The following is a 24,112-nucleotide window of genomic DNA, read 5'->3' on the forward strand; positions in this document are numbered from 1 at the left end:
GCTACATGTAACATCTGATGGAGGTTGGTATTGCTGAAATATGTTCCACGAGTTAACAAAATTCAACACTTCCCTTTTTTGGGTCTGCACTGCGAGTGATTAGTGAAGAAGAAAAAAACAAAAACAAAAAAGTAGCAATTAAGGCAGTCTGTGTAGATTTGCAACACATTGTATAAATAATCAAGAAATCCCAGTGTTGTGCCAAAAAGTGATTTCTGTTATTTGCCAACAAATAATTGCCAGTATTTAAAATGTTGTAGATGAGTTGTTGGCCTGCAATCCGTCAAACATATCTATTATTAGTAGTGATTATTAAACTCGGACCCTCTTTCACAGTGCGCCTTTTGGTCTCCCTCCCCTCAACCCCAGCCGGTTGTGTCAGATGGCAGCCTCTCCCTGGTCCTACCAGAGGTTTCTTCCTGCTAAAAGGGAGTTTTTCCTTTCCACTGTTGCCAAGTGCTTGCTCATCATCTGACTGCTGGAATTCTCTCTCTATTATTGTAGGGATTTTACAATATAGAGTGCCCTGAGGACACTGTTGTTAAGATTTGGTACTAAATACACTGAATTTAATTCAACTGAACTTAATTGCAAATGATATCAAGTCATTTAGAGCTAGAAAGATCATTCTAGTCTGTGACTTAAAAAACAACAACAACTTTGATATAGCCTTTATTCATCCAGGTAAAAAAAATGACACTGACATTAAAAAATTTTATAAAGTCTATAAAGCCAAAAATGACTGGTTTGAATATAATGTAGGTATAATAATGCAAGGTAATAAACAAAGAAACAAAAAACAAGTAATTTCTTTATTTTATATATAACCCCTTCGTAAATCTTGTTTACCACAGCCTATTTACCCCCCCAAAAGCACAGATTTTAGACATCAAAAAAAGCAAATCACACATAAAATCATGGGAAATTACTTTTGGGGGGTCAATCACATTTTGGGATGACACCAGTAATTCAAACAGGCCCAATAACTTTTCCTAGCCACTCAAACCTCATCATAAGGTCAGTTTAGAGAGCAGAGTATCTGCAGCAGCAGGAGCAGCAGCGGGGATTCAAGATATTTCGGGTATCTCTGGTGCCCCCCGCTGGCCCGTTGCATTGTGGGACAGCGACAGGCAGTGTTTTCACACAGCTAGTCGACAGTTGCGTTTGCCGTGCATTTTGCAGAACGGTATGGAGGAGAATGGGAAGCCACCGTACTGACTCTTCACAGTGAAAGCTCCGCACGGATTCTGCGGTTTTAGGTAAACTACTGTGAGCGTGGTTGTTGTGGTTCGACACGGTGTTGACGGTGGTTCGGTCCGGACGGGTTACTTGCAAGTTGCTAGCTGACGCCGTTGCTAACTTGCTATTAGCATTTCCGTGATGCTGGCTGTCATAAAAGAGCGAAGCCGAGGCGCCCGCCGTTGTTTTCGGCTGCTTTCTGTGGGTTTTGTGTCAGTCGGCGAAATGATAAAAACTGTATCTCGTGGTTTAAAAAAAATCGATTGAAGCCGCCGCTGGCTCGGTGTTGTCCAACGGCGGCCAATTTAGGACAGAAAAAACTGATGGGGTTTGTGCTGTAGGCTCCAAGACGAAACTGCACATTTACACGATAGGCGCTTGTACTACTAGTATAAACCGGTTTAGGTCACGATAAAAGAAATTAAGTGGATTAAAATGGGAAATACTTTAAGCTGTAGACCAAATATTTGAGTTGATTTGGCAGGATTCGTGTGGAAAGCATTTAGCACGGAAAAGCCGAATGTGGGCATGCAAATTGCAATAATTTGAAGAATGTGGGTTAGAGAGCTGTATCGTTTTACTCCTGCATTTAGCTGCTTTCCTTAAAGTACACATCACATATTAATACATTTCTGTGCACATTTGCTAATAGCATTTGGGGCTTACTTTAATGTATATGTCTGTGCGGGGCAGCTACAGGGAATGTGTTTACTTCTGTTATCACAGACTCTAGTAGGTATCAGATACCTTTCCCAGGCAGTGTCGGTGACACACTGCAGTCTGGACTGGATGCTACCATTTAGTGGAGTTTTCAGGCAACCAGAAAACAGAATAAATGGTCAGGTAGTCAGCCTGAGAGACTACTAATTTAATAACGAATAAAGTATGGAGGTTTGCTCAGCAGAAATGAGCGATCAATATTGACAATGCAGTTAAGGAGGAAAATAAATGGAGGGCAAATTAGAAGCATTGAGCTTTAATCAACATTAAAGATATAAGCGAAGATGAAGTATGGGGTAAGGGTGAGGATTGGATGAAATCACAATTGTGGCAGCCAGTTGCATGCATATTTCTGATAAAGCTCGGTGATTATCATTTATTGAATGTCTGTGAAACCATAATATATACTTTTATATTGTCATCAGACAAAATGCATTTTATTGGATATGTTAACTGTACTCTGCAGATAAGGGAAGATAAGTAAACTGGAGGTGCTTTCAGGTATTAGCTCAATGCAAAGTACAGTAAATATACAGAAATCTGTATTTAATATGGTCAATGTTCTGCCTGTAAAACAGCAGCAGTTATGTTGACAGTTTTTGGTGGCACTTGGCAGGTAGCTTGTTTTAAGCACTTTGTAAAATCTGCTTCTTTTTCATTTGAATTTTGTCTTCCTTGATTGTAGCCCCTGTCTAATAATCTAATCTGATTAATTCTAACTAAACTGATCTCAAAGCTATATGATAAACAACTGTCTCTGTACCGTTAAGTACAACATTTTCAAGAAGGATAGGCTCTGTTGCATTTAACTTTCTCCTGAGTGTTCATTTTACTTGTAAATATAAGAAAAAAATTCAGCTCAGTTGTTATGCGATGTGTATGTTAAATTTGTCCATTGTGATTATAGAATGAGACGCTCCTAGGGAATAGTTCCTAAACAGGAATTTTTTCCTGGCGTCTCCTATCCTGATAACATTATAGACCCTGTGCACGAGAAAATGCTAACTTCCTGGTTTGAGACCGGATGTGGGGTTGTACATTTCCGGTAGCTTTACTTTGCGGTCAATCGCTACTGCGAAGATATACTCCAAAATCATGTCCAAAACTCGAAAACGGAAAGATCGCGTTAAGTTACAAAGGTGGGAACACTCACCACTGTTGTGTCATAAAAAATCTAATGATCAATTTTGACTTTTAAAGAGTTTAGATCGATCAGTTGTTTACATCACTCAACACAAGCAGAACTGCATTACAAAATCAGAAGACACATCGTCCACATTCAGAAGCACATCTCTGTATAGTGACTGGTCTTATGATTTAAACAGGTAAATGTTCAGCATTCAAACTACAGGTGAAGAATAGTCAAACCAGATGTTTCCCTGTTATGTCGATATCAGCTAGTCAAGTACACACCTACACAGCATGTTAACAAACCGTGAAAAAAGCCACACAAAAAATGAATGATTGCTGGTAAGGGTTTCTATACATTAGTATTTACGAAGGGTATGTTGTGACTTACCTTCAAAATTACAGTGGTCCCTCGCTATAACGCGGTTCACCTTTCACCTCGCTGTTTCGCAGATTTTTTAGTGCAAGTTTGCATGCTTTTTTTTTTTTTTTTTGACATCACATTGTGTCCTGCGTCCTGATCGCTGCAGACGATCTCCTCCGTGACGTCTCTCCTGTTCAGTACAGAATCGCCGCATCGATCGCTAGCAGTGTGACTCTGAAGTGCAGTACTGTATGTCGACGAAACGTTTTGCACCGTCAAAAAATAAAATTGGCTAGTTGATTTCACCTATCGCTGGTTATTTTTAGAACATAACACCCGCGATAAACGACGGACCGCTGTTTACAGATACTGAGAAATATAACATTTGAATCCCTTTACTCTTTTGAGAAAAAGAGAGGCGCTGGGAAAAAAATATTGATAAGTCGATGAACATCATTTACAGATATATTGGGTAAATGCCCAAGACACCTATAGAAATGTAAATTGCCGCTTGATTCATTTATTTGCTTAACTTGTTTTGGACCGTAAACAGGGCGCGAATAGGACACCGGAAACAAAGCTCCCCACAGGAGTTTCCGCACCGGACGTAGCATATGCTAACGTGCACATAGTCTATTGTGTGAGTATTGCTTTACATTTGGTTTGGAAGTCAGATGTCAGAGCTGAGAGTGAAATCACTCCATAGTTAGTGGGTTCTGGCAGTAAAGTTGGAAAAACAAGAAAAAAAACAAGATATTTTTGGTTCACAGCCAGGTAAAGCCATTCAAGTATCATTAACAATACAGCACAATGCTTTTCTTTTATATGCACGTCAAAACTCAGCTGCAGCACTTTAACAGATAGACTGGTCAGTGTTCTGCATGAAGTACCTAAAACTTTCATAGTACTGCACTGTATGTTTGAATAGAAGAAGTTCAAACCGATTGACATAGTAACTTAAACTGCAGGTCTGATTATTAGCCATTTACAGAGATTGATGCTGTTTCCTACAGTTATCACCATATTAGTTTTGCGCATTTGTCGTGTAGGTGGTTCAGTTGTTACCAAGTGACCTACCTTATGTGTGTGGGATGGCAAAAGCTAATGAGTGTTGATTACTGCACCGAGTTTGGTCTTGCGTAATGTGCAACAGTTGAGTATGCTTAAACATCAGTTGATCTCTTTTTCCATGTTGCAGCATGGCAATGTGCTTTATATACTGTGGAAACAAATTTCTGTCAAGATTTTCGCAACATTGCCTAACCCCCACCTGTCACAATGCACTTAATTTTATTTTCTGGTTTATTTTTCATTCAGGTGGTGCACGCACACTGCCACTCTGCTGCCTCTCAGAAACCGTCATGCCTTATGGAATATTCATTCAGCACCAGTGACATTCCATTGGGATCCATGTTTACAACAACAGTTAATTTTGCCAACACTTAGCCTCATAGCATAGCTTTCTTTTTAAATCGCTCCTGTTCCCAGTGCAAAGCGTAAGCCCCCCATACAGCTGCAGCTTGAGTCCCGATTATCAACTTCTCTCCCTTTACAAGAGGATAACCCTCTATCATGAGATTCCGAATCTACAAGAGGAAGGTGGTGTTACTGACTCTGGTGGTTGTCATATGTGGCCTGGCTTTCTGGAGCAGTGGAAGGCAGAAGAAGAACGACAGTGGATCGTTACCCAGGGAAGTGGAGGCGGTGCGGAGGAGCAACATTATTAGCAGCAGCAGCAGTAATAGCGTCAACAGTCATAACCAGGAACAAGCAACGCCAGCGGTCAGTCGGGCACCTGTCCCAGCACCTGTTATACAAGCAAATGACACACACCAAGAAAAGGACAAACCCAAAATATCCAAGCCAGATGTGGATAATACCACTTTAGTCTACCGTGGCATTGTCTTCCAGCTAAACTTTGATCAGACGATAAGAAATGAAGAGAAATTTAAGACGACTCGAAAGAAGGACGATTTGGTTGTAGTAGTTCAGGTCCATAACCGACCAGACTATCTAAAGCTATTGGTAGACAGTTTACGAAAGGCCAGAGGTGTGGATAGCATACTGCTGATATTCAGCCATGACTACTGGTCCCCTGAGATTAACAAAGTGGTTGCCTCTGTTGACTTCTGCCAAGTCCTCCAGATTTTCTTCCCCTTCAGCATCCAGCTGTACCCACAGGAGTTCCCTGGAAATGACCCCAGGGACTGCCCCAGAGACATCCCCAAAAAAGACGCCTTAAAACTGGGTTGCATTAACGCAGAGTACCCTGACTCGTTTGGACACTACCGGGAGGCCAAGTTTTCCCAGACCAAGCACCACTGGTGGTGGAAGCTTCACTTTGTATGGGACAGAGTTCGAGTTCTCAAAGACCATAAGGGTCTCGTTCTCCTGATCGAAGAGGACCACTACTTGTCTCCGGACTTTATCCATCTCTTAAAGCAAATGACTGCTCTGAAAAGGGAGCAGTGCACAGACTGCGATATCCTCTCACTGGGGAGCTACAGCCACATCGGCTACTCCAGCAAAGCAAATAAAGTGGAGGTGAAAGCCTGGAAGTCCACCGAGCACAACATGGGGATGGCTCTGAGTAGAGAGACGTACCAGAAACTCATCCAATGCACCGACACTTTTTGCACCTATGATGACTACAACTGGGATTGGTCTTTACAACACTTGACTGTGTCATGCCTGCCCTCCTACTGGAAGGTCATGGTGAGCGAGGCACCACGGATTTTCCATGCCGGAGACTGCGGCATGCACCACAAGAAGGCTTCTTGCATGCCCATTAACCAGAAAACCAAGATAGAAAACATCCTACAGAGCAGTGGGAACCAGCTGTTCCCAAAAAACCTCCTGATCACAAAGAGACTGCCAGCCAACGGGGCAGGAGGAGTGGCCCCACATGTGAAAAATGGGGGCTGGGGAGACATCAGGGATCATGAACTCTGCAAGAGCTATGTTCGATTACAGTGACCTTAATTGCTACTATTATATATTATTGTCTCTTTTGCATCCTATATAAAGAAAAAGTAAATCTTTATGGACTATTCTTAATATTGCCTGTTTTATTGGCTTGTTCCAAATAAAGACGAATGTTGGATTTTTGGCTTCTTTAACACAAATATGTCTTTACATTGAATTATTTAAGTAATTCCTAACAAGTCTGCAATGTTTTGTATCATTGATATACTAAACAATATATATTGCTGTGTTTTCTATAAGATTTTAAGATTATTATTATATGCATCATTTGATATTCAAAGTCTAAAAACATACTGATAGGAAACAAATTAAAGGTAATGCCAACATAACTTAAGCTGCTGGTTTCCACTGACCTGTTGCCATTGCTCAGTCTGCACACATACACTGGAAAAAAGGTCTGAACATTGTCTAAAGGTTGCCGTGAGTTTCTTATGACAGAAAGAACCACAAATTTTTCCTACGCAGCTTATAGGTCCGTTTACAAAATGCACCAAAGCGAAACTAAGACCAGCACTACCCTGTGCTCCTTTTCCACGGATCAATGGCCAGTTTCTAACTCATAGAAGTCTGTTGCTAGTGCCAAAAAGTTGGAACTGGTGTCAGTGGGTATGGAAGGAGCTATCACAAGAAATATACCAGTGATTGGACTGGAAGGCAGCCCACGGATTCTATCCGCCCGAATTTTCCATCCAAGGAAATGATCCTAACATCTTATAGTACACACTAAGAAATGATAAGTTCAAACCTATGAAAATCTGGCCTACAAAAGGCACCAAGGCAGAACTGGGTCCAAATTAACAGTAGCTTAAAAATGTCTGAAATCTGGCTTAGGAATTTGAGTTGAAGCCTGGTGACTGCCCACCGTTATCTCTCTGGTCAAAAATTTTTTGTCAAACCCTAAATACTCTGAAGAAACCCTAACTTCTCACATCCTGTGCTTTTGACCACTCAATTTCTGCTCATCAGGGTGGAAATGTTTGTGGAATAAAGGTGATTGCTCAGAACAACGTTTTATTGATGAGTAGGTATCTCTTCCTCTTAAATTGATCAGTGACCCTTGCAGCATAACTGAGCTACAGCATCCCCTCACTATAGCACTTATGCATTCAGGTGTTCCCGTAATTTGTCACCCATCTGCATCTCAGTAGGTGGTAAATTGGGAAGAGCAGGCAAGTGCTCACTGGTGCAGTCAGAGTTTGGCGAAACTATGGACTCAGAGGTCCCGCTGTGCTCACATAATTAGTTTGAAGGTATTTATATCTCACAAATTTGCTGAGATCAAAGTAGATCCGTTGAGACACCTCATTCTATTTAAATAATTTTCCATTTAGCTTCAACAGGTTATTAGAGAACACCAGAAGACTCAATATTAAAGTGACTGCAGCAGTTCGGAATTCAATTCCATCAGTGCTTTCAGTAACGGGGTCGCGCAGAGCTACAGTTTTCATCGTGTTATATTTGACAGAAGAAGCATGGTGATGCACTGCAGCTAAATAAAACTGCAGGCCATTGTTTTGTTGCAATGCATCACTGCCCCTACCCAGTGTAGTATAACGTTGTGCTACTGTAGCTGCAGAGATTCTCACAGAGAAATAAACGCGATGCACCTGGAGAGCTCCCAAGGCTCTGACACTACTTTCTGTTTTCTGTTGTTCCTATTGAAGATGCATTTACATTTTAAGTGCTTAGACCACAGCTCAGTATTGATAGTTTCCGCTGAGGCCCGAGCTCACTGGCTTCTCTGGCTGCATTGATCCCCTACTCCCTTTCCATCACTCCATCCTTCACCCATCCTCTTGGCAGTGTTTAACAATCAGTTCTGCATACTGTTCAAAATCTGGAATAAGTTATCAGTGACTGAACTCTTCAAACAGTTCACATTTAAGGCCTCCTCTGGTAGACTCTGCCGGTGGCCTTTCAGTGACACAACTCTCAGCATAAAGCACCACATGAATTAAAGATGAAATACTTTAATGTATGTAGAGGAAGTTGTTTCCTTAGTGTGAATTTTTCTATTTAGATTGACACAAAGCCTCTCAAATGTTCCTCTTCGGTACAAAAACAAAACAATGCAATCTCTGCAGGGTAAGCAGTTCCTGTTAATTTCTTATTAGTAAACTTCAATTCATAATGCAGTGTGAAGACATGCAGTCATACTGCTGCTGCTTCTCTGAGGTCATGCGACTGGCAAATTGTGCAGCTGCTCCCATGGTGCATACTCAATAATTGGGCCTGTACCACAAGGGAAGCATGGCTTAGAATAGAACTGAGAATAGAGGAAGTGGCACATTGTTCTTGTTTCGTGGTGACTAATGGTTAGCTGACATCGGAGCGTTAGAAACTCTTATGTGTTGGATTTAAGGTCTGTACAGCCCAAGACCATTATCCATACCTTCCCCCCTCCTAAAAATTCCTGATACACAGTTATCTAAATTGCAGTTGAAAAGGTGCAGAGGAAAAAACTGCCTATCCACTCTAGAATCCAGGCCAATTGTCAATACAGCCATCCTAATGAAGCAGCTTTGTATTCCATGTTGCATTTAATTTGTCACCTTCTTATCCCGACTTTGTAATATAACTCATTCTTTAATGTCTAAACTAACCACAGGTCTTAGCAGCAGGTTAAATAAACATCCCTGCGGAGCTTGAAAATGAAACTAGATTAATGTGATCCTTTCCCCAACTTGACTAGACCTGTACGTTCAAATCTATCACTGACATAAAGGCATGAATTAATTTTTTCCCCTCCCTCCCTTCTCACAGTATCTTAAGCTGTCAAGTTTCTGCATCACATGAAATGTTGCTCAGTCTGGGCTGCTAGCCCCCGAGAGGCAATATTAATCATTCATAGACGTTGCACACATTGCAGGTAAACAAAACTCGGGGTCAATATATGGAGACATGCAGACGAGGGAATTGCATCAGTGCGAAAAGATGGTCAAAGAGGGATTGTGCAGTGGGATTCGTTTTCAAGCTATTGAATACCTATCAAAGAGGGCCCATTTCCCTGAAGGTGTAAGATAGATGCAGCTCTTTTCAAGCCTGTGCTCGACGCTACTGTAGTTTGATTGCCATTCAAAGGTGATAGGGTTTGTAAACAGCACAGAAAGCACAATAATAGCACATATATTACAATCAGTGGCGTTTTTGTTTTTTAAATGTAAATATCTCACTAATTCTGATTGACACTTGCTCAAGATTGATGTTGCCAGCCCAGAAGAGATCAGTAATGCAGTCAGAGCTGTTTTAGTGACAGCCTGACGGGATGATTGTGCCAGTCTATCCTGCTGATCACACCTTTTTTTCCCCTCACATAACAGCGATGCCACAGGCTGCCGGTTTAATGGCTATGAGTGCTTGTGTTTCTCCTAAAAGTAGCTCATAAATTATGGAGAAGCAGTTTTATTCCGCTCTTTGAATATAAAATATATATGAAGTGGAAGCAATACATTTGTGATGGGAGACCAAGGGGGAGACAACAGGATATAGGCTACATATCACACAGACAGCAATTTCCCCGTTTGATCAAGTGATTAATGTTATGGAAAAAACATTCCAAAAGCTCTCATTTGCCTGAACAAGACTGCCACCTGCTGGTGGCAGGTGCAATACTAATACTTTAGTAGTCATGGAGGTAATTCTCAAAATGAAGTAAAAGGAAATTTTAGAAATCCCCTAGATAAGGTGTGTCAAACTTAAGGTCCGGTGGCCAGAATCGACGCGGTAAATTCGGTCCACTGGATGGTTTTGGAAAATGTGAAGGAGGGCATCAGTTTTTTACTTTTAACTGTTTTCATGAGTTTCACAGCTTCTTCTTCTAATAAAGACCTCCCCCATGGCTGTTCATTCGTTCATGCTACACCAGAGTAATTCTTTAACATTTAAATAACAGGAAAGCGTCCTATTTTCTCACAAATTATTTCAGAAATGTCTCTTTATTTGGTTTTGTTTTTTAGAATTGGTCCACAAAAAGGGACATTTGCTGCAAATAAACAAAAGCTTTGTTTTGCAATGACAGGACAGTCTGTGTGATGAGCAACCAGAAGTTTTCCTGCTATCTTACACATTTATTTCTCACCATTTAAGCCAGATTTCATTCATTTACCGCAGCAGGATTTCTTTGTCATGTTGAAAAACTGAGACGTTGTTACAATTGCAAAGCTTATAAGATATCTCTGCAATCAAATCGAAAGAAAAGGGAATTTTACTCATCCAGGTTGCTTTAGATCAAAGTGGGCAGTATGTGGCTCACAATGTCAAATGAGTTTGCCCTAGAACCCTGCTCTGGAACCAAGCCATCATGGAAAATTATTAGTTGTGCTTGTCCTTCATTATGAAGTGAAAAAATGTAATACTTCTTTCCCCATGCGATAAAAGTAAAGGTTAACAATGTAAGAAATTCACATTGTATTGAGCCTGACCTCTTATCCAGGCAGAAGAAAGCATGGAGGTGCATGTCCAACTAATAAGTGTTGCATGCACGCGTGGTTTCATGTAAATAAACAGGGAACACAAACAGAACAGGTAGTCTGTCAAAGCTGTTTAATAGGCGTCACATGGAGGAAAAGGCTCCCACTGTTAAAATCCTTAGTTCTTTGTGGGTGCCTGAAAAAGCACCCCTCACCTCAAGCACCTACCCCCGCCACCGAGTGCTGACGCATGTCAGCTGGTAATTCAACACAGTGTCAAGTTTGTTCACAAGTTCAGCATCAATTACTGGCAATATAACAGAAGTCACAGATTTCAGTCCTGTGTGCAGAACAAGGTTGTCAGTCTTATTTGTTAAAGTGAGTTTCACAAGTATTATGACGGATGGGACTGCTGCCTATGGGTGAGGGGAACTATGCCAGCGTTGGTCTTCCTGTGGTTTACCTGAGCTCGAAGTGATGGCTGAATTATAGACCACTGCCTCTGCGCCTACCTGTCTACGTAGTAAAAGGAATCTGCAGCGACAGGCTAGCTAGCATTCAGCACTACCTGTTAGACAAAAGGATAGACATTTCCTATACCAAACGTTTCATTAATAAAAATACACCTGAAATTTCTCTATGTACAACAGAAAAGAAACATTTTCACCTGCATATTCAAGATTTGTTTTAATATTAGGTATAGATTTTCTGTATTAGAAATATCACTATTTTCTGAAATGAGGATTTTCAATTAATGTAATATGATCATTTCACTCATAAATCACTGATGTACAATATTTACATATATTACAGAGCCCATTTCATCCGAAACAATATTAAAATAAATGCTCAATAGATACAAAGTTTTTGTTTTTTTAAATTCTATTTATATAACAACCTTGTCAAGGAGTCCTTACACACTCCAAAATGTAAAGCCATACTCCTCTAACTATTAAGTGCAAACAATTTTTTTTTTTCATATAAAAAACTATGATTGCAGCATCCAGCGTTGAGACAGAACGATAACAAGCCGTTTCCCCAAGTGCTTTCAAAGCGTTTTGAAAAACTTGTTCCACCCTCATGAGTTCAAAATATACAAGGGAAGGAAAAGAACGAAAGAAAAACAAAACTGTGCAAATAAACTCCTGAGTTTGACAACTCGGACTTAAAAACATTTCAAAAGGAAGTAAAAGGCAGTCTCTCTTGGGCAGGTGTTTGACAACCGTGACTGCACAAGGAATCACCCAGGAGGTGAAAAATAAGAGACTTCGCTTTGGGGATATGCTGCTGTCGCTCCAAAACAGTCCCTCATCTTATTCCCTTTATCTGTGAATATATTACATTTATTTTTTCTCTTTTTTTTTTCTTAAAAAAAAGGATTTAATTAAACCCACACAAAAAGGTCAGGTTGAGGCATCATCACAAATGCTTACACCGTGTCTAGTCTTTGAAGATTTACAGGCACAAGAGATTGGGGGATTAGTTTGTTATTGTTAGACTAGACACGTTCTGATATGAGCATAGATGCAATAATGAAGCCAGTCAAACCTTCCCATAAGCCTCCTGGATGATTTAAAACTTGCCCTCTAACTTCCAATAGCACCCTTTAAACCCACTCCACCTCCCCCACACACGCGCGCACACACACACACAAAACAAAGGGGGTCAAGTTTCTAACTCTGGCCTTGGCCAAAATTCTTAACATGAACAGTAACACAAAGAGAGCATCTGGGTGCTTGTAGTGATGAGAATGAAAGGAGACACTCGAGGTCATGTGATGTGTGACTGTGTGTGAAGAAGCGCTGCAGGGCCTCGGTCTTGGTCGTCCCCACGTCTCTGTTGCGTGGAGCTGTTATTAGCAGCACCAGCATCGACTATACTACTGTTCCACTGGGGGAATTGGCTGGGTTGTTTTGAGATGATAGCAATCCCTGTGGAGAGACAGATAACACACATTGATAATAAAGGTTTTTACTCGAATGTAACACGAGAGGTAGAACAGTGAGGCCGTGAGGTTTGCTTTTTTTTTTTTTTAACAAACTGTCCTATTTACAATCAATACTGATGCAGGTTTATAGCATAATATGTGTGTGTGTGTGTGTGTGTGTGTGTGTGTGTGTGTGTGTGTGTGTGTGTGTGTGTGTGTGTGTGAAGGTGTGAACTCAAACCCAAACTTCTGAACTGCTCTTGAATGCAAGAATTACTCAAAACCAAAAAAACAACAACAAGAAACATAACTTGTCAAAGTGTCACAAGAGAGTATTCTCATGAGGCCCGTCACTCACCACTTTCCCAGGCCTAGCCCATGTGCAAACGAAACCCTCCTGGCAGGCTGTTACCAGACAGTCCTCCAGGAAGATTAACACCGTGAGTCTTTCGTGAGCTATCTTTTTGCACACCAGCGGTTCCAGGAGCGGCACCTCCTCCATGCGTGGGCACAGAGTGGTGCCTAAAGTCTTAGCAGCGTCAGCTTTCGCCGTCTTTGACGAGCTGAGCTGGTTTAGCTTGTCGCTGCTCTTGCTGCTGATGTGACCCATGCTGTGGTTTCTCTTGTGGTCCTTCTCGTGGCGCTCCTTCCGCGAGTCGTGTAACGACAGTGTTGCAAACTTGCTGACGCTGGTGGCGATGAAAGCGTTGTCAATGATGCTGTTGGCCTTGGTTGTGGCGGTGGTGCTGCTGCTGCTGTTGCTGCTGCCTGTGTTACTGTTGGGGGTGCTGCCCCCCGCTGGATTTGAGGAGTGAGGCAAGCTATTGGACCGAGGCAAGGTGCCGGGGAGGGAGTTAGTTGGGTTGCCGCTAGTGCTACTATTGCTCAAATTGTCTTTACCGTTGGTGCCACCGGAACTGGTGGTCGTGGACAGAGTAGAAGGAGTTTGTCCTGTTGCTGGAGGGCTTGTGGCACTCATAACATTAGTGTGTGTTCGAGTGCGGGACAAAGGGAGGTGAGGAAAGAGAATGTCCTCTGTGAGGTCCCACAGGCACAGCTGGGTGTCCTGTCCCACTGAGCCAAATCTGTAGGTCACACTAACCGGCCTACTATCCGTAGAGTTTCTCTTAGAAAGCCGAGAATGAGAACTGTTTGCTCTGTCTCTGCCTGCACCGAAGTGATTCTGCTCGTGAAAGTCCTCGTCGCTGCCACTAAACTCTGCAGGCAAGTCGCCATCCTCAACACTGGTGGTACAGTGGTCAAACGCCACCACGCTCACCCATGACTTGTGGCCATGCCCTCGTGCAATGACTCTACAGTCCAAAAATGACCAAACCGTCACCAGGTCGTCCTCCCCTCCTGCCACAATATACCGTCCATCGGGGCTCCAGCACACGCACAGTAAGCCACCGAAGTAACTCTTCATAGTTCCGTGTAGCTCTGCGGCATCAAAGCCAAAAACCCGCAGGAAGCCATCCTGGCTCGCACAAGCTAGAAACTTTCCATCTGGGGAGAAAGCAAACTCATTGAGCGCCCCTTCGCCCACTGTCCACCGCAGTAACGGGTTACGAGCCGATTTGCTCTTGCAGGTATGCACGGCATAATTTTCACCCTGCTTAAGGAGCTGGTAGTGAGGTGCTGTGGTGCCACAGGTGTTTTCCACATTGTACAAGTACATGCTGCCACTGGAGTGAGCCACAAGAAACAGGCTCTCTGAACCAGGAACCCATCGCACACACGTTACTCTCGACTTGTCGATAAGTCTCTGGAAAAAGAAGAAAAAAGAAAAACAAAACAAAAAACAAGGAGACAGGTCAGCTAGTGGACTAGATCAAACATAAACATAATTTCTTTAGGGATTAATAAAGTATTCTGATTCTGATAAACATATTACTGGGAGCCTGTACAAGGAAAGTTCATCATATCCATGACACCTTTTTTCTATTTGTCGTCACTTACCCACTTACCCCAAAATCAGCAGTCAAGCTAAGGGGTCACACAAAGGTGATTAACAACATGTCAGGTTTCTCGATCTAGCTATGAGGATATTCATATGAAAGAATATGACCAATCAGAAATGGGGTAAGACTAAGGGAAGCAGAGTGATATAGACTATGGCAGACCTTCCCAAAGTGTGCCCCCCCCCCCCCCCCCAGAGCCATTGCAGGGGGGGCGCAGTATGAAAAGGGGAAAAAAAAAAAAAAAAAACAACAACGCTCGGACACTGCTAGCACGGGGCGCCCACACAAACGCAAAGCAGGAGATGAAGCATAGCTGAATATGTTTCCAAACCAACTTCATTCTAAGCCAAAGACTAGAAAATATGGTGAAGCATATCTTCCCTTTGGTTTCACCTGCACAAGTGCCAAGGTAGTGCCTGCATAATTGGTTTTCCCGTGTAATCTTCAAATCACGGACAAACAGTATCCCACATTCTTGATTTTTAGTTCACAAACACTTGTTGTAATGAATAACTACTCCTGACATTTTGGAGATGTTAGCTCTTTATACAGTAAAGTTACAGTGGGATACAAATAATATCAGGCTGATCCTGCCACGATTTGTTCCCCCTGTCTAAATCACGGACAAACAGCATCCCACAGTTGTTTATGTTTTTAAACCCATTTTGCACAGAGAGGCACTTTTTGAAAAATGTATTGATAGCAATGTTGACTATTATTACACAGGAAAAAAAACAACTACATGTAAAATAATTAAAATACCCGTGTAGGTGCGGACGTAGCGTAAAAGAGTTAGTAGTTTATTTTCTTACTACCTGTAATTTATTGCAGATTACTTGTATTTGCTTAATTGTTTACTAAATGTTTGAGGTGTGAAATAAACCGCAATGGAGCAAAATATGGGTGTGTGTGGTTGGAGGATCTGTTTGTGCGTGTGCGCGCACATGCAACAAACACGTGCATGAACACACACTCGCGCACATCAGGGCTAAAGCTATAGCACCAGAGAGTTTGTGTGTTTGAGACAAAAGTACAGTAAAAAAAAAAAAAAGTCATCTAAATATGTCTATGTAGTTTCTCAGTCATAGAATGTCCAGGTCATGGCAGTCTGGACTGCTTGAGAAGAAGGCAACTGGTATCTTTTGTGGTTTGTGAAGATGAACCACCATATAATTCAAATATGAAGGTTGCTACAGACTAAAGCATACATGTGCCATGGCTTCCCCAGTGTAGCCAATTTTTGCATAGAGGAAGTGGAAAGTAACACGGGCAGATGACATCTGTATCAAAATAGAAAACCTATAAAGCAGAAGCCTTCGTTGAACACATCAACTCTGTGAACAAAAACAGGAAAAAAAACCAAAAAACAAAACAACAACAACAACAAAAAAAAAAACACAGGAGGATACCAAGAAGCATAGTTCACCATTCCTGGACTGTGCTTTCCTTATTGAGGAGTAAGGAGTATTTTTCCGCATTCTGTGACTGATGGTAACTTGTCATGACTAAATGGTTGCCCAGAGCTTGAGGGTGTTGCATTGCACACTCAATCCCTTTTGGCCGCAAGGCAATTGCACACATTGCTTGATAGGAGACAACCTTTCTGAAAACACTTGCATTCTGACTGCCCAACTGGAATCTCACTAAGACAGATTTTCAACATGTTACCATAACTCTGAATGAGTCTTTATCAATGACAACTCAAGGGAATTCAACTCATTGGTGCATGTCTCAACTCATTATATTCCTATAGAACAGGAAGGTTGCTGAACAGAAATGTATTGGCTAAATCTGAATTTTTGCCTATGTAGACAGCAAGAGATATGTGATTTTTTCAATGATTATCACAATTTCTTAATGTAGTTATAGAAACAGCCTGTATGTAATTGCTAATTTGACCCCAATCAATCACAATTCAATCACAGACTGATGTCAGAATAAACTATCAGGATTGATTCTAACCTCTAGTGGTTATCCCAAGACACCTTCTTAATGTCTTGATGCATGCTCAATCATCCAGGTAAGTAAATCTCTAAAAGTTGATTCTGTTCATCTGGACGTAGCGTTTTCAGTGGGAGAAACGTTTCGTCACTCTTTCGTCAATCTTATAAACAGTACATTTACATAATGACTGAAACCAGCCCACTGAAGGAACAATGGGCTGGGAGGTCGGTTCAGTCATTATGCAAATGTACTGTTTATAAGATTGGGGAAACCTGCAGTCAGCTGAGACTGAAGAAGTTACTTTAATGAGTGACGAAACGTTTCTCCCACTGAAAACGCTACGTCCAGATTAACAGAATCAACTTTTGGAGACACCTTCTTAATATCAGAATAAATGCACAGGAACGAACCTCAGACATCCACCAGGGAGAGAGAACAACAAAGGGAAATACACTGTTGTTCAGTATGTGGCGGGTTTTTTAGATAAGTTCCAAAAAATGTTCTCCAACCATTAACACCCTAGTACACGTTTCACCATGGAAAACCCTCAAGACAAAAACTGGCTCATCCCAAGGTTAAAATACTCAAACATAAGCTAAACAACACAGTGTGATTCAGTAAGCAGTGTTCAAATGTTTTACATGAGAGGAACCAAACACCCACTCCACAAATGCATTACACAACATAAGAGAGCCACCTCAACAGGAAAAGGACAGGACAACACCAAATACCTCATATGATGATGGAGTGAGGCAAAGCCTCATAGAGGATTCACACCTTGGCCCTGATTACAATAATGACCAAAGCCTTGTTTCACACCTTGGCTCATGTGATGACTCACATAATTAACAGTGGCTCACAAGACCTTAGGACAACTCCCACTAGGGATTAAGTCAGTGAGATTCTCCATGAGTTGTTTTAGAATTTTACAAAACCTCTTCAATGAGAGGGGAAACTCTTCATAAACCAAAAATAAAGTTCCCTTGTTTTCAAGCATTCATGATGCTGCTTGATTATGTGTGAGCTTCATCTTCTTTGGTCAGCCAGACTGAAAAAAGCAATATTAATAAAGTTCAGTCTATTCAAAGTACAATAAAAGTTTTAAAATGACTTACAGACAGCTTGGACAAAAGGAAGAATTTATATTTCTTACTAATGCTCATCAGGGAAAAACAAAGACTTTAGATTTTCTTTAATTTTTTTACAACCTTTAAATATCTATGCACTGGGATCACAAGGATCATCCAGGAATGGTGATGCTTCATTCCAGAAAACTGAACATACCTGTTTATCTCTCACTTCAAACATAACCTGTAGAGCAGATTAGGTCTACGGTACAAATTATGTTGGCGATGTACCCTGGTAAGTAGTGGACCACATTTGGTTAAACCCGAAGTTACATTACTAAGCCTCAAATCCTTCTTCATAGTACAAGGCTCAAGAGAGGCAAGTTGTCTTCAAAACAATGATAACTGCTACCCACCTCCTCATTGAAGAGTTTGCTGGTTTCCTTCTTTATTGGGTCTATGAGTTGCACCTGGCCTGCTGAGAAGCCCACCAGCAGAGAGACACTCTCTGCTGTAGCTGTGAGGGGGTTGAAGTCATGGCACGTAGGCTGCGTTCCTTTGTATATCCTCTTGTCTATGGGCTTACTAAGATCAGCAGCCTGCAATGATAACAAACACAATGACATGACTAAAAATAAATTAAAGAAACTGTGATATGTTGTTACATGCAAAAAGTCATTATTCTGAAATAGAAAGAAAGAGCAACAAAGTTTGACTAATGCAAATCTAACATTTGTGACAGCTTCATGTCTATCACTTTCTTCAGGTCTATTTTGGGGCATAAAACAAGTCAGAGAGAAAGGTTAGGAGTTGCAATGCTACTAAAGGCATCAGTGTTGTCAAAGAGGCAGCTCAAAATAAAATGAGATAAAATAAGCATCTATGGCTGCCCGACAATACAAGTGCTACGATGATGCTGTGGCTAGACTGTCATAAATCATTTATACAAGAATGCTTCATATTCCACCTGGGTTAGAGACAGAAGACATATTACCAGGGATGTTCAGCTGCTAAGATAAAGTTTAAACAGAAATAAATACCTCAGACAAAACTTGCTTGATCCCGACTGTATGCAGTGGATCTGTCTAATCCTTGAACAATAAACTTTATGTACAACAACTCACTGTGACTTGTCATACTGACATACCCTGGTTAGGGTTTCAGGTGACAAATGTTTTACTCACTTTTGTCAACAGACAAAACGGTGATTTTGATCTATCTGTCACTAATCTGAAACTGCAAAATGTGTTGCTGTGCTTCAATTTCTTTTACTCACTGTCTTGTATATGGCTGAAAAACTTTGAGACGTTAAGTGGCAATCCCATTGATTGTAAGATTAGTGGTTTGACCATTAGCTCCTCCTTTATGCACGTCACTGGGTCTTTGAACAAGACACTTAACCCCAAAATAATCCGGATAGTCAGGCCTTCACCTTGTAATGTGTGTGTGTGTGTGTGTGTAGCTGCACTAGTTCAGTCCGTGTTCTGGGATTCCAAAACTTGATGCGGAAGTTTTGAGAATTGCTGATGTTAAAAACCACCCGAGACGTCCCTACATCAGGAAAATGAACCTGAATACAAATGCTGTCCCTAAAACTAATGCAGCACTTACTCTGGTTCAGTTTTGTTGCATCAACAGGTTAACATTGCTGTTTACTGACAAACAGTTATAATGGCTAATATTTACTCCCTGCAGTTTTGATTAAGTAGTAAAAGTGTCAGCATTTCTATCACTATTCTAAAATTTTCTCTAGGATCTCTTTTCCATAGACAGCAGTGTTGTTAAATGTTTCGACATTGCAGTTTTACGGTTGCTCAGTCAATCTGAGGATTTTTTTTATATATATATAAGGAAACGTCAAACACTAGCCTCAGGGTTCAAAAACTGTAAAATCGAAACACACAATTCTGTGGCTTAACTTGCTGTCAAATAACAGACTTCATAACTTTCCAAACCCAAAGGTTCCCCTTTGCCAAGTAGGACACCATATTAACTTAGAATTATCCAAAATAAGTGTTCCTCTTTGCACTTTACTTTTGTTAAAGACGACAGAAGAACAGCTCTAACATTAACGCCAATACGCAATGTTAGTTTTCGTGGAAAACCAAAATACACAAAAAAGTGTGAGTCCTTATTAGGATGCTTGGCCGCTACACCCAGCTTACGGGTCAAGCACATCACCAGCATGATCACCGCTGTCACAGTCACCATCTCTGCTTAAACGTTTCTTGCTGCAATGACATCACCACTGCATGCAACCTAAACAGTGGATCACGTTGCATCACAACCCAGTCCTGACAGTAGCGTGCACACATCATTACACCACGAAAAACAACACTGTTCACTTCCATGCCAACAGCTTACAAAGTCTAAAGCTTACATGCAGTCAGTGGCTTCTTTAACAGGAACAACAAAGTTGTTTCCTGTCTGTATTGCCACCGACAGAGGTGCACTTTCCACGTAAAGAAACGAGGATAAACAAACACCACATGACATGAGAGAACAGGAGAAGCCTTTTCTCGTATAGCACAGTTCACTGGATAATTTCATGTCACAGGTTTTCGCCGAATTAACTAGCGAACCGTGGAGGGCGCACAAATCTAATCGAAGCAACAACAAAAACAACTGTGGCGATGTTAGCTAAGAATGCTAATCAGTCTCTAACTTAGCTAGGTTTGCTACATGGCCTTCTCTTGATAATCTGCGCACTTAAATAACAGAAGCCGAGAGAGCTGACAGCTGGTTTGCAACGCCTTTAAATATGTCAAATTAACGGGCTGCTCCCGAACAGCGGTTACTTTGCCTCCGCGCTCAGTACTGTTTACCTTTCTCACGCCTTTGTAGATATAAAAGTAGAGTTCCCGGCCCACATTGAAACAGATCCTGTCGCCGTTGCCGGACTGGTCGTTTACATTGACGAAGGAGACCTTGACGGGATTGGAGCCCTGCGAGTTGAAAGGCACCCTGTTCGGGCGGCTGTATTCAGAGTGAGTGAGGAGTTTGTAGACACCTTCTCGTGTGGTGAACTGAGTTTTAATTTCGTTCATCTCCTTCCCTCCTCCCTCCGCCGCCATCTTGGAAATCGCCGTTCATCCTTGTCCTGGCCCCGGATGTCAGCGAGGGCGCATGCGTTGGACCGTTGCAGTTGCAGCCATGCGTACAGTGAATTATAGAGTCAAGCAGAAAAACAGAAGTGTATGCGCGTGTAAAACGCGATTAATGTAAACAATAAACACATCGACTTAAAATAACTCGTTGTTATTTAATATTTTTTGTTGGAAAAAACAATATTTCTTTACAACTTTTATGGACCACCAAAGCAATAAATAAATTATATTTATTTTGAATGAATACAAATAATAATTCTATGTAATAATAATAATAAGAAAACCTATGGCGAAAAAGCTTTCAATTGAGTATGAACAGAGTAAACAAAAAGAAATATTATTAGTAAATAAAAATAAAGGGGGGAAAATCTCTCTGTGCAATAAAATCTTCCATAGTCAAGGCAAAGAGAGAAAGTTCTAAAACAGAAAAGCCAGACTGAAACTCATGGTCACTTCTGTAATCAAAGCAACAAAGTAAGAACCATCCCGGGATGTAAACACTACTACCATCTGGCACTAAGTTCCAGAAACATTGCTATTATTATCATTCTTACATTTCATTAAAAAAAAAGGACTGACTCACTGTCTTACTCAAACAGAATAGTCGAACACCGAGAAATTTGGCTTCTCTCTTTCATCAGTTTACACTGAGGTACATGAGTATTCAGCTTCTAGTAACGTGTGCTACCAGCTGGAAACATTTCGATTACGTAACTGATCCCTAGCAAGTGCGATACACTGCACTCCTCTGGTAAGTAAAGCCATTACCGCTCAGATCAGACCAGAGTATTCTAGTCGTCTGTCTTACACAAGTCTGACTTTAATTATTTTTACATGTAAGTACTATAGTGCAGCCTATTCCAAGTGTTATGGAGGATGAATGGGTTTTTACATCCTCTTGCTAAACCATCACAAGCTCTCATCAACACACTGTGTCTTTGGCATACACATATTATAGAGAAGCTTATGATTTCTGCCAGAATTTAAGTTTGGCCAATGGCCACAGAGCACAGTCAAAATCTCTTTCCACAGATTCAGTTTGCTTCACTATAAGTCTCTCTCTATCACCAAATATTTTGGATGGCATATTCTGTTTGCAATCCACAAATGAAAATCAGGAAATTAAATGGAAAGTTCTAGACATTCCTAGTAAGTTGGTTTGCAATATGCATTATGCAACTAAAGAAAAGGTAATCTAAACTCTGACAATATGCATATATAGATGTGTAAATAAGGCAGCATATGGGTTTCCCTCCAGAATTTCTGTTTGGTCAATTTATTAATCAATAAATTTATTAATAGCCCAGAACAAATTCAGAAGTGTATGAAGGTATGAGCTAAACCAGGCCCAGCCCAGCAAAGACACCACTCTGATTGTGAAATGTGAATGAGTGCACAGATTTTGAACTTTTAACTGTATTTTCATTAGTATTTACAACTTTTCCTATTGATAAAAATCTCCCCCATAGCCATTCATACTATACCAAAGTAGTTAAGTAATAGATAAACAATTAAATTGCGGAAAAGGTCCTGTTTCTGTAATATACTATATAAATTTGTTTTGTTTTTGTTTGTTTTTTTAGTTTTTTCATTTTTTAGTTTTCTTTTCTTTTTCTTTTTCTTTTTTTTTACAAGAAGTCCATTTTACATGTGTTTGTGATGTGGAAAAATTGAGACACACTTTTAAAATTGCATTAAAGACATCTCAGGGATTAAATGTTTAGGTAAATGTCTTTCTCTGGTCCGGCCCACTGAAGATCAAAGTGGGCTGTATGTGTCCCACAACGAAATGAATTTAACATGCCTAATCTAAACTGTGAATGGACAGCAAATTGCAAACAGCATCCCAAATGGCTTTAAATATGTAAAAGCTTAAGATTCACCCAAATTATAGATGCTAAAAAAAAGCATGGGCCTGCTGTCCGTTCCATAGGAAGCCCTAATGAACATATGTGGGTGCAGTGGGGCACCATAGCAGCTGCTGATGGCAAAGGCAATGCACAGCTGTGGTGCTGGGTTATGCTGTCTAACAGCTATACAAGCTATCAGTGAAGCTCTCATTGTGACTGACAGGCACTCCTTGTGACTCTGCAACCCTATAAGGGCACACCAACTTTAGAGCTCCAATGTCCCAATCGCAACCCCCTTCCAGGCCATTCCTCAGCACCCCCCTGACTGTAGTGAACATACAGTCTGGAAGCTTCTGAATGGGAGCTTCGAGAAACCATGCCGTAAGTATAAAAAGACATCGTCATGTCGTGTGGTCTGCATAGAGTCAGAAGACGCTCACTAGAACACAACCAAGAGAGACTTACTGCCCACAGGAGCAGCAGAGAAGCACACACTTGAAGTTCTCCAAGAAGAGAAGTCAAGCTCAGTGATACATTTGTCTACTAGAGGTGACAGAAGACAAAGATTAAATCCAAGGTAAGAATGGAATCAATGCAACAATCATTTCGATTTTAGAGTATACTGGGTACTTGCACGGTTTTATGTAAAGTGAGTGATTTAATTCACAAGAGACACTTACTGCTCACAGGAGCAGCAGCCAAGCACACACTTGAAGCTCTTGAGGAAGAGAAATCAAGCTCAGTGATTGATTTAACTATACAAAGTAACAAAAAATAAAGATTATATTCAAGGTATGAATTAGAATTCAAGGTAAGAATTAGAAAATTTAAAACAACTTTTGTTTTTTACAGTATATTGGGTGCTTTTGTGATATAATGTAATTAACTTTAACCTTTAATCAGGATGGTATAGTGTATGTGCTTTTCTATCAGTGTCTAAGTAGGACTGTTACAGGCATGAAGCACATGGCAAGCAAGGTGACCCAAGTGTGGGACCAATGGCTTCTCAGAATCTATTCTAACAGCTGATGCAGCACATTTTCATCTTAGCTTAGTAAACTGTAAAGGAATTATTGATTCTGGATTAAAACTTTTGTTTAATCTATGAAATGTTCTTAGAAGGTCAAAAAATATATGCAGTAGTCGTGACAACATAGTACCCATTCCTATGCTGAAAAAACAAAGTTAGTTTTTCTTTCATCTTTGAATTTCAAGTTGCTATTTTTTTAACAAAAAGACTGCACACATTGAAGCTATTAGGGGTTTCCAAAGCATCTGAACACCCCCCTCCCCCCCACCCTCCCAAAAAAAAAAAATGCCAGTTCTCTGATTGACAGAAGGAACATGTGCGCATCAGCGGGCCATGTGGCTGCCTGAGAAAAACTTAACCGAAGAAGTTCAGACTAAATAA

General features: G+C 40.9%; 2 protein-coding genes across 2 annotated transcripts; one reads left to right on the plus strand and one right to left on the minus strand.

Annotated features, from left to right (window-relative positions):
- The first annotated feature begins 1,125 nt into the window (after window positions 1–1,125).
- On the plus strand, window positions 1,126–7,443 carry mgat2 (alpha-1,6-mannosyl-glycoprotein 2-beta-N-acetylglucosaminyltransferase). Its single transcript, XM_063496282.1, has 2 exons — window positions 1,126–1,259; window positions 4,769–7,443. The coding sequence occupies exon 2, from the start codon at window positions 5,024–5,026 to the stop codon at window positions 6,425–6,427; it is 1,404 nt and encodes a 467-aa protein (XP_063352352.1). The 5' UTR covers window positions 1,126–1,259; window positions 4,769–5,023; the 3' UTR covers window positions 6,428–7,443.
- Window positions 7,444–10,966: 3,523 nt separating this feature from the next.
- Window positions 10,967–20,987, minus strand: wdr20b (WD repeat domain 20b). Its single transcript, XM_063495513.1, has 4 exons — window positions 20,570–20,987; window positions 18,161–18,343; window positions 13,131–14,537; window positions 10,967–12,776 (listed from the first exon to the last, which is right to left on the minus strand). Exons 1-4 carry the CDS (start codon window positions 20,816–20,818, stop codon window positions 12,720–12,722), a joined length of 1,896 nt encoding a protein of 631 aa, XP_063351583.1. The 5' UTR covers window positions 20,819–20,987; the 3' UTR covers window positions 10,967–12,719.
- Between the last annotated feature and the right edge of the window lie 3,125 nt (window positions 20,988–24,112).

The sequence above is a fragment of the Pelmatolapia mariae genome, linkage group LG15, assembly GCF_036321145.2.
Source record: "Pelmatolapia mariae isolate MD_Pm_ZW linkage group LG15, Pm_UMD_F_2, whole genome shotgun sequence".
NCBI classification, from domain to species: Eukaryota; Metazoa; Chordata; class Actinopteri; order Cichliformes; family Cichlidae; genus Pelmatolapia; species Pelmatolapia mariae.

What these genes read in the sequence shown, in the direction of transcription:
- mgat2 (XM_063496282.1), top strand. Translation starts at nt 5,024, where the DNA reads ATGAGATTCCGAATCTACAAGAGGAAGGTGGTGTTACTGACTCTGGTG.
- wdr20b (XM_063495513.1), bottom strand. Translation starts at nt 20,818, where the DNA reads ATGGCGGCGGAGGGAGGAGGGAAGGAGATGAACGAAATTAAAACTCAG. An exon ending in TCTACAAAGGCGTGAGAAAG is followed by an intron (nt 18,344 to 20,569) that starts GTAAACAGTACT and finishes TTATCATTGCAG; the next exon opens with GCTGCTGATCTTAGTAAGCC. An exon ending in GCAAACTCTTCAATGAGGAG is followed by an intron (nt 14,538 to 18,160) that starts GTGGGTAGCAGT and finishes TTCTTTTTCCAG; the next exon opens with AGACTTATCGACAAGTCGAG.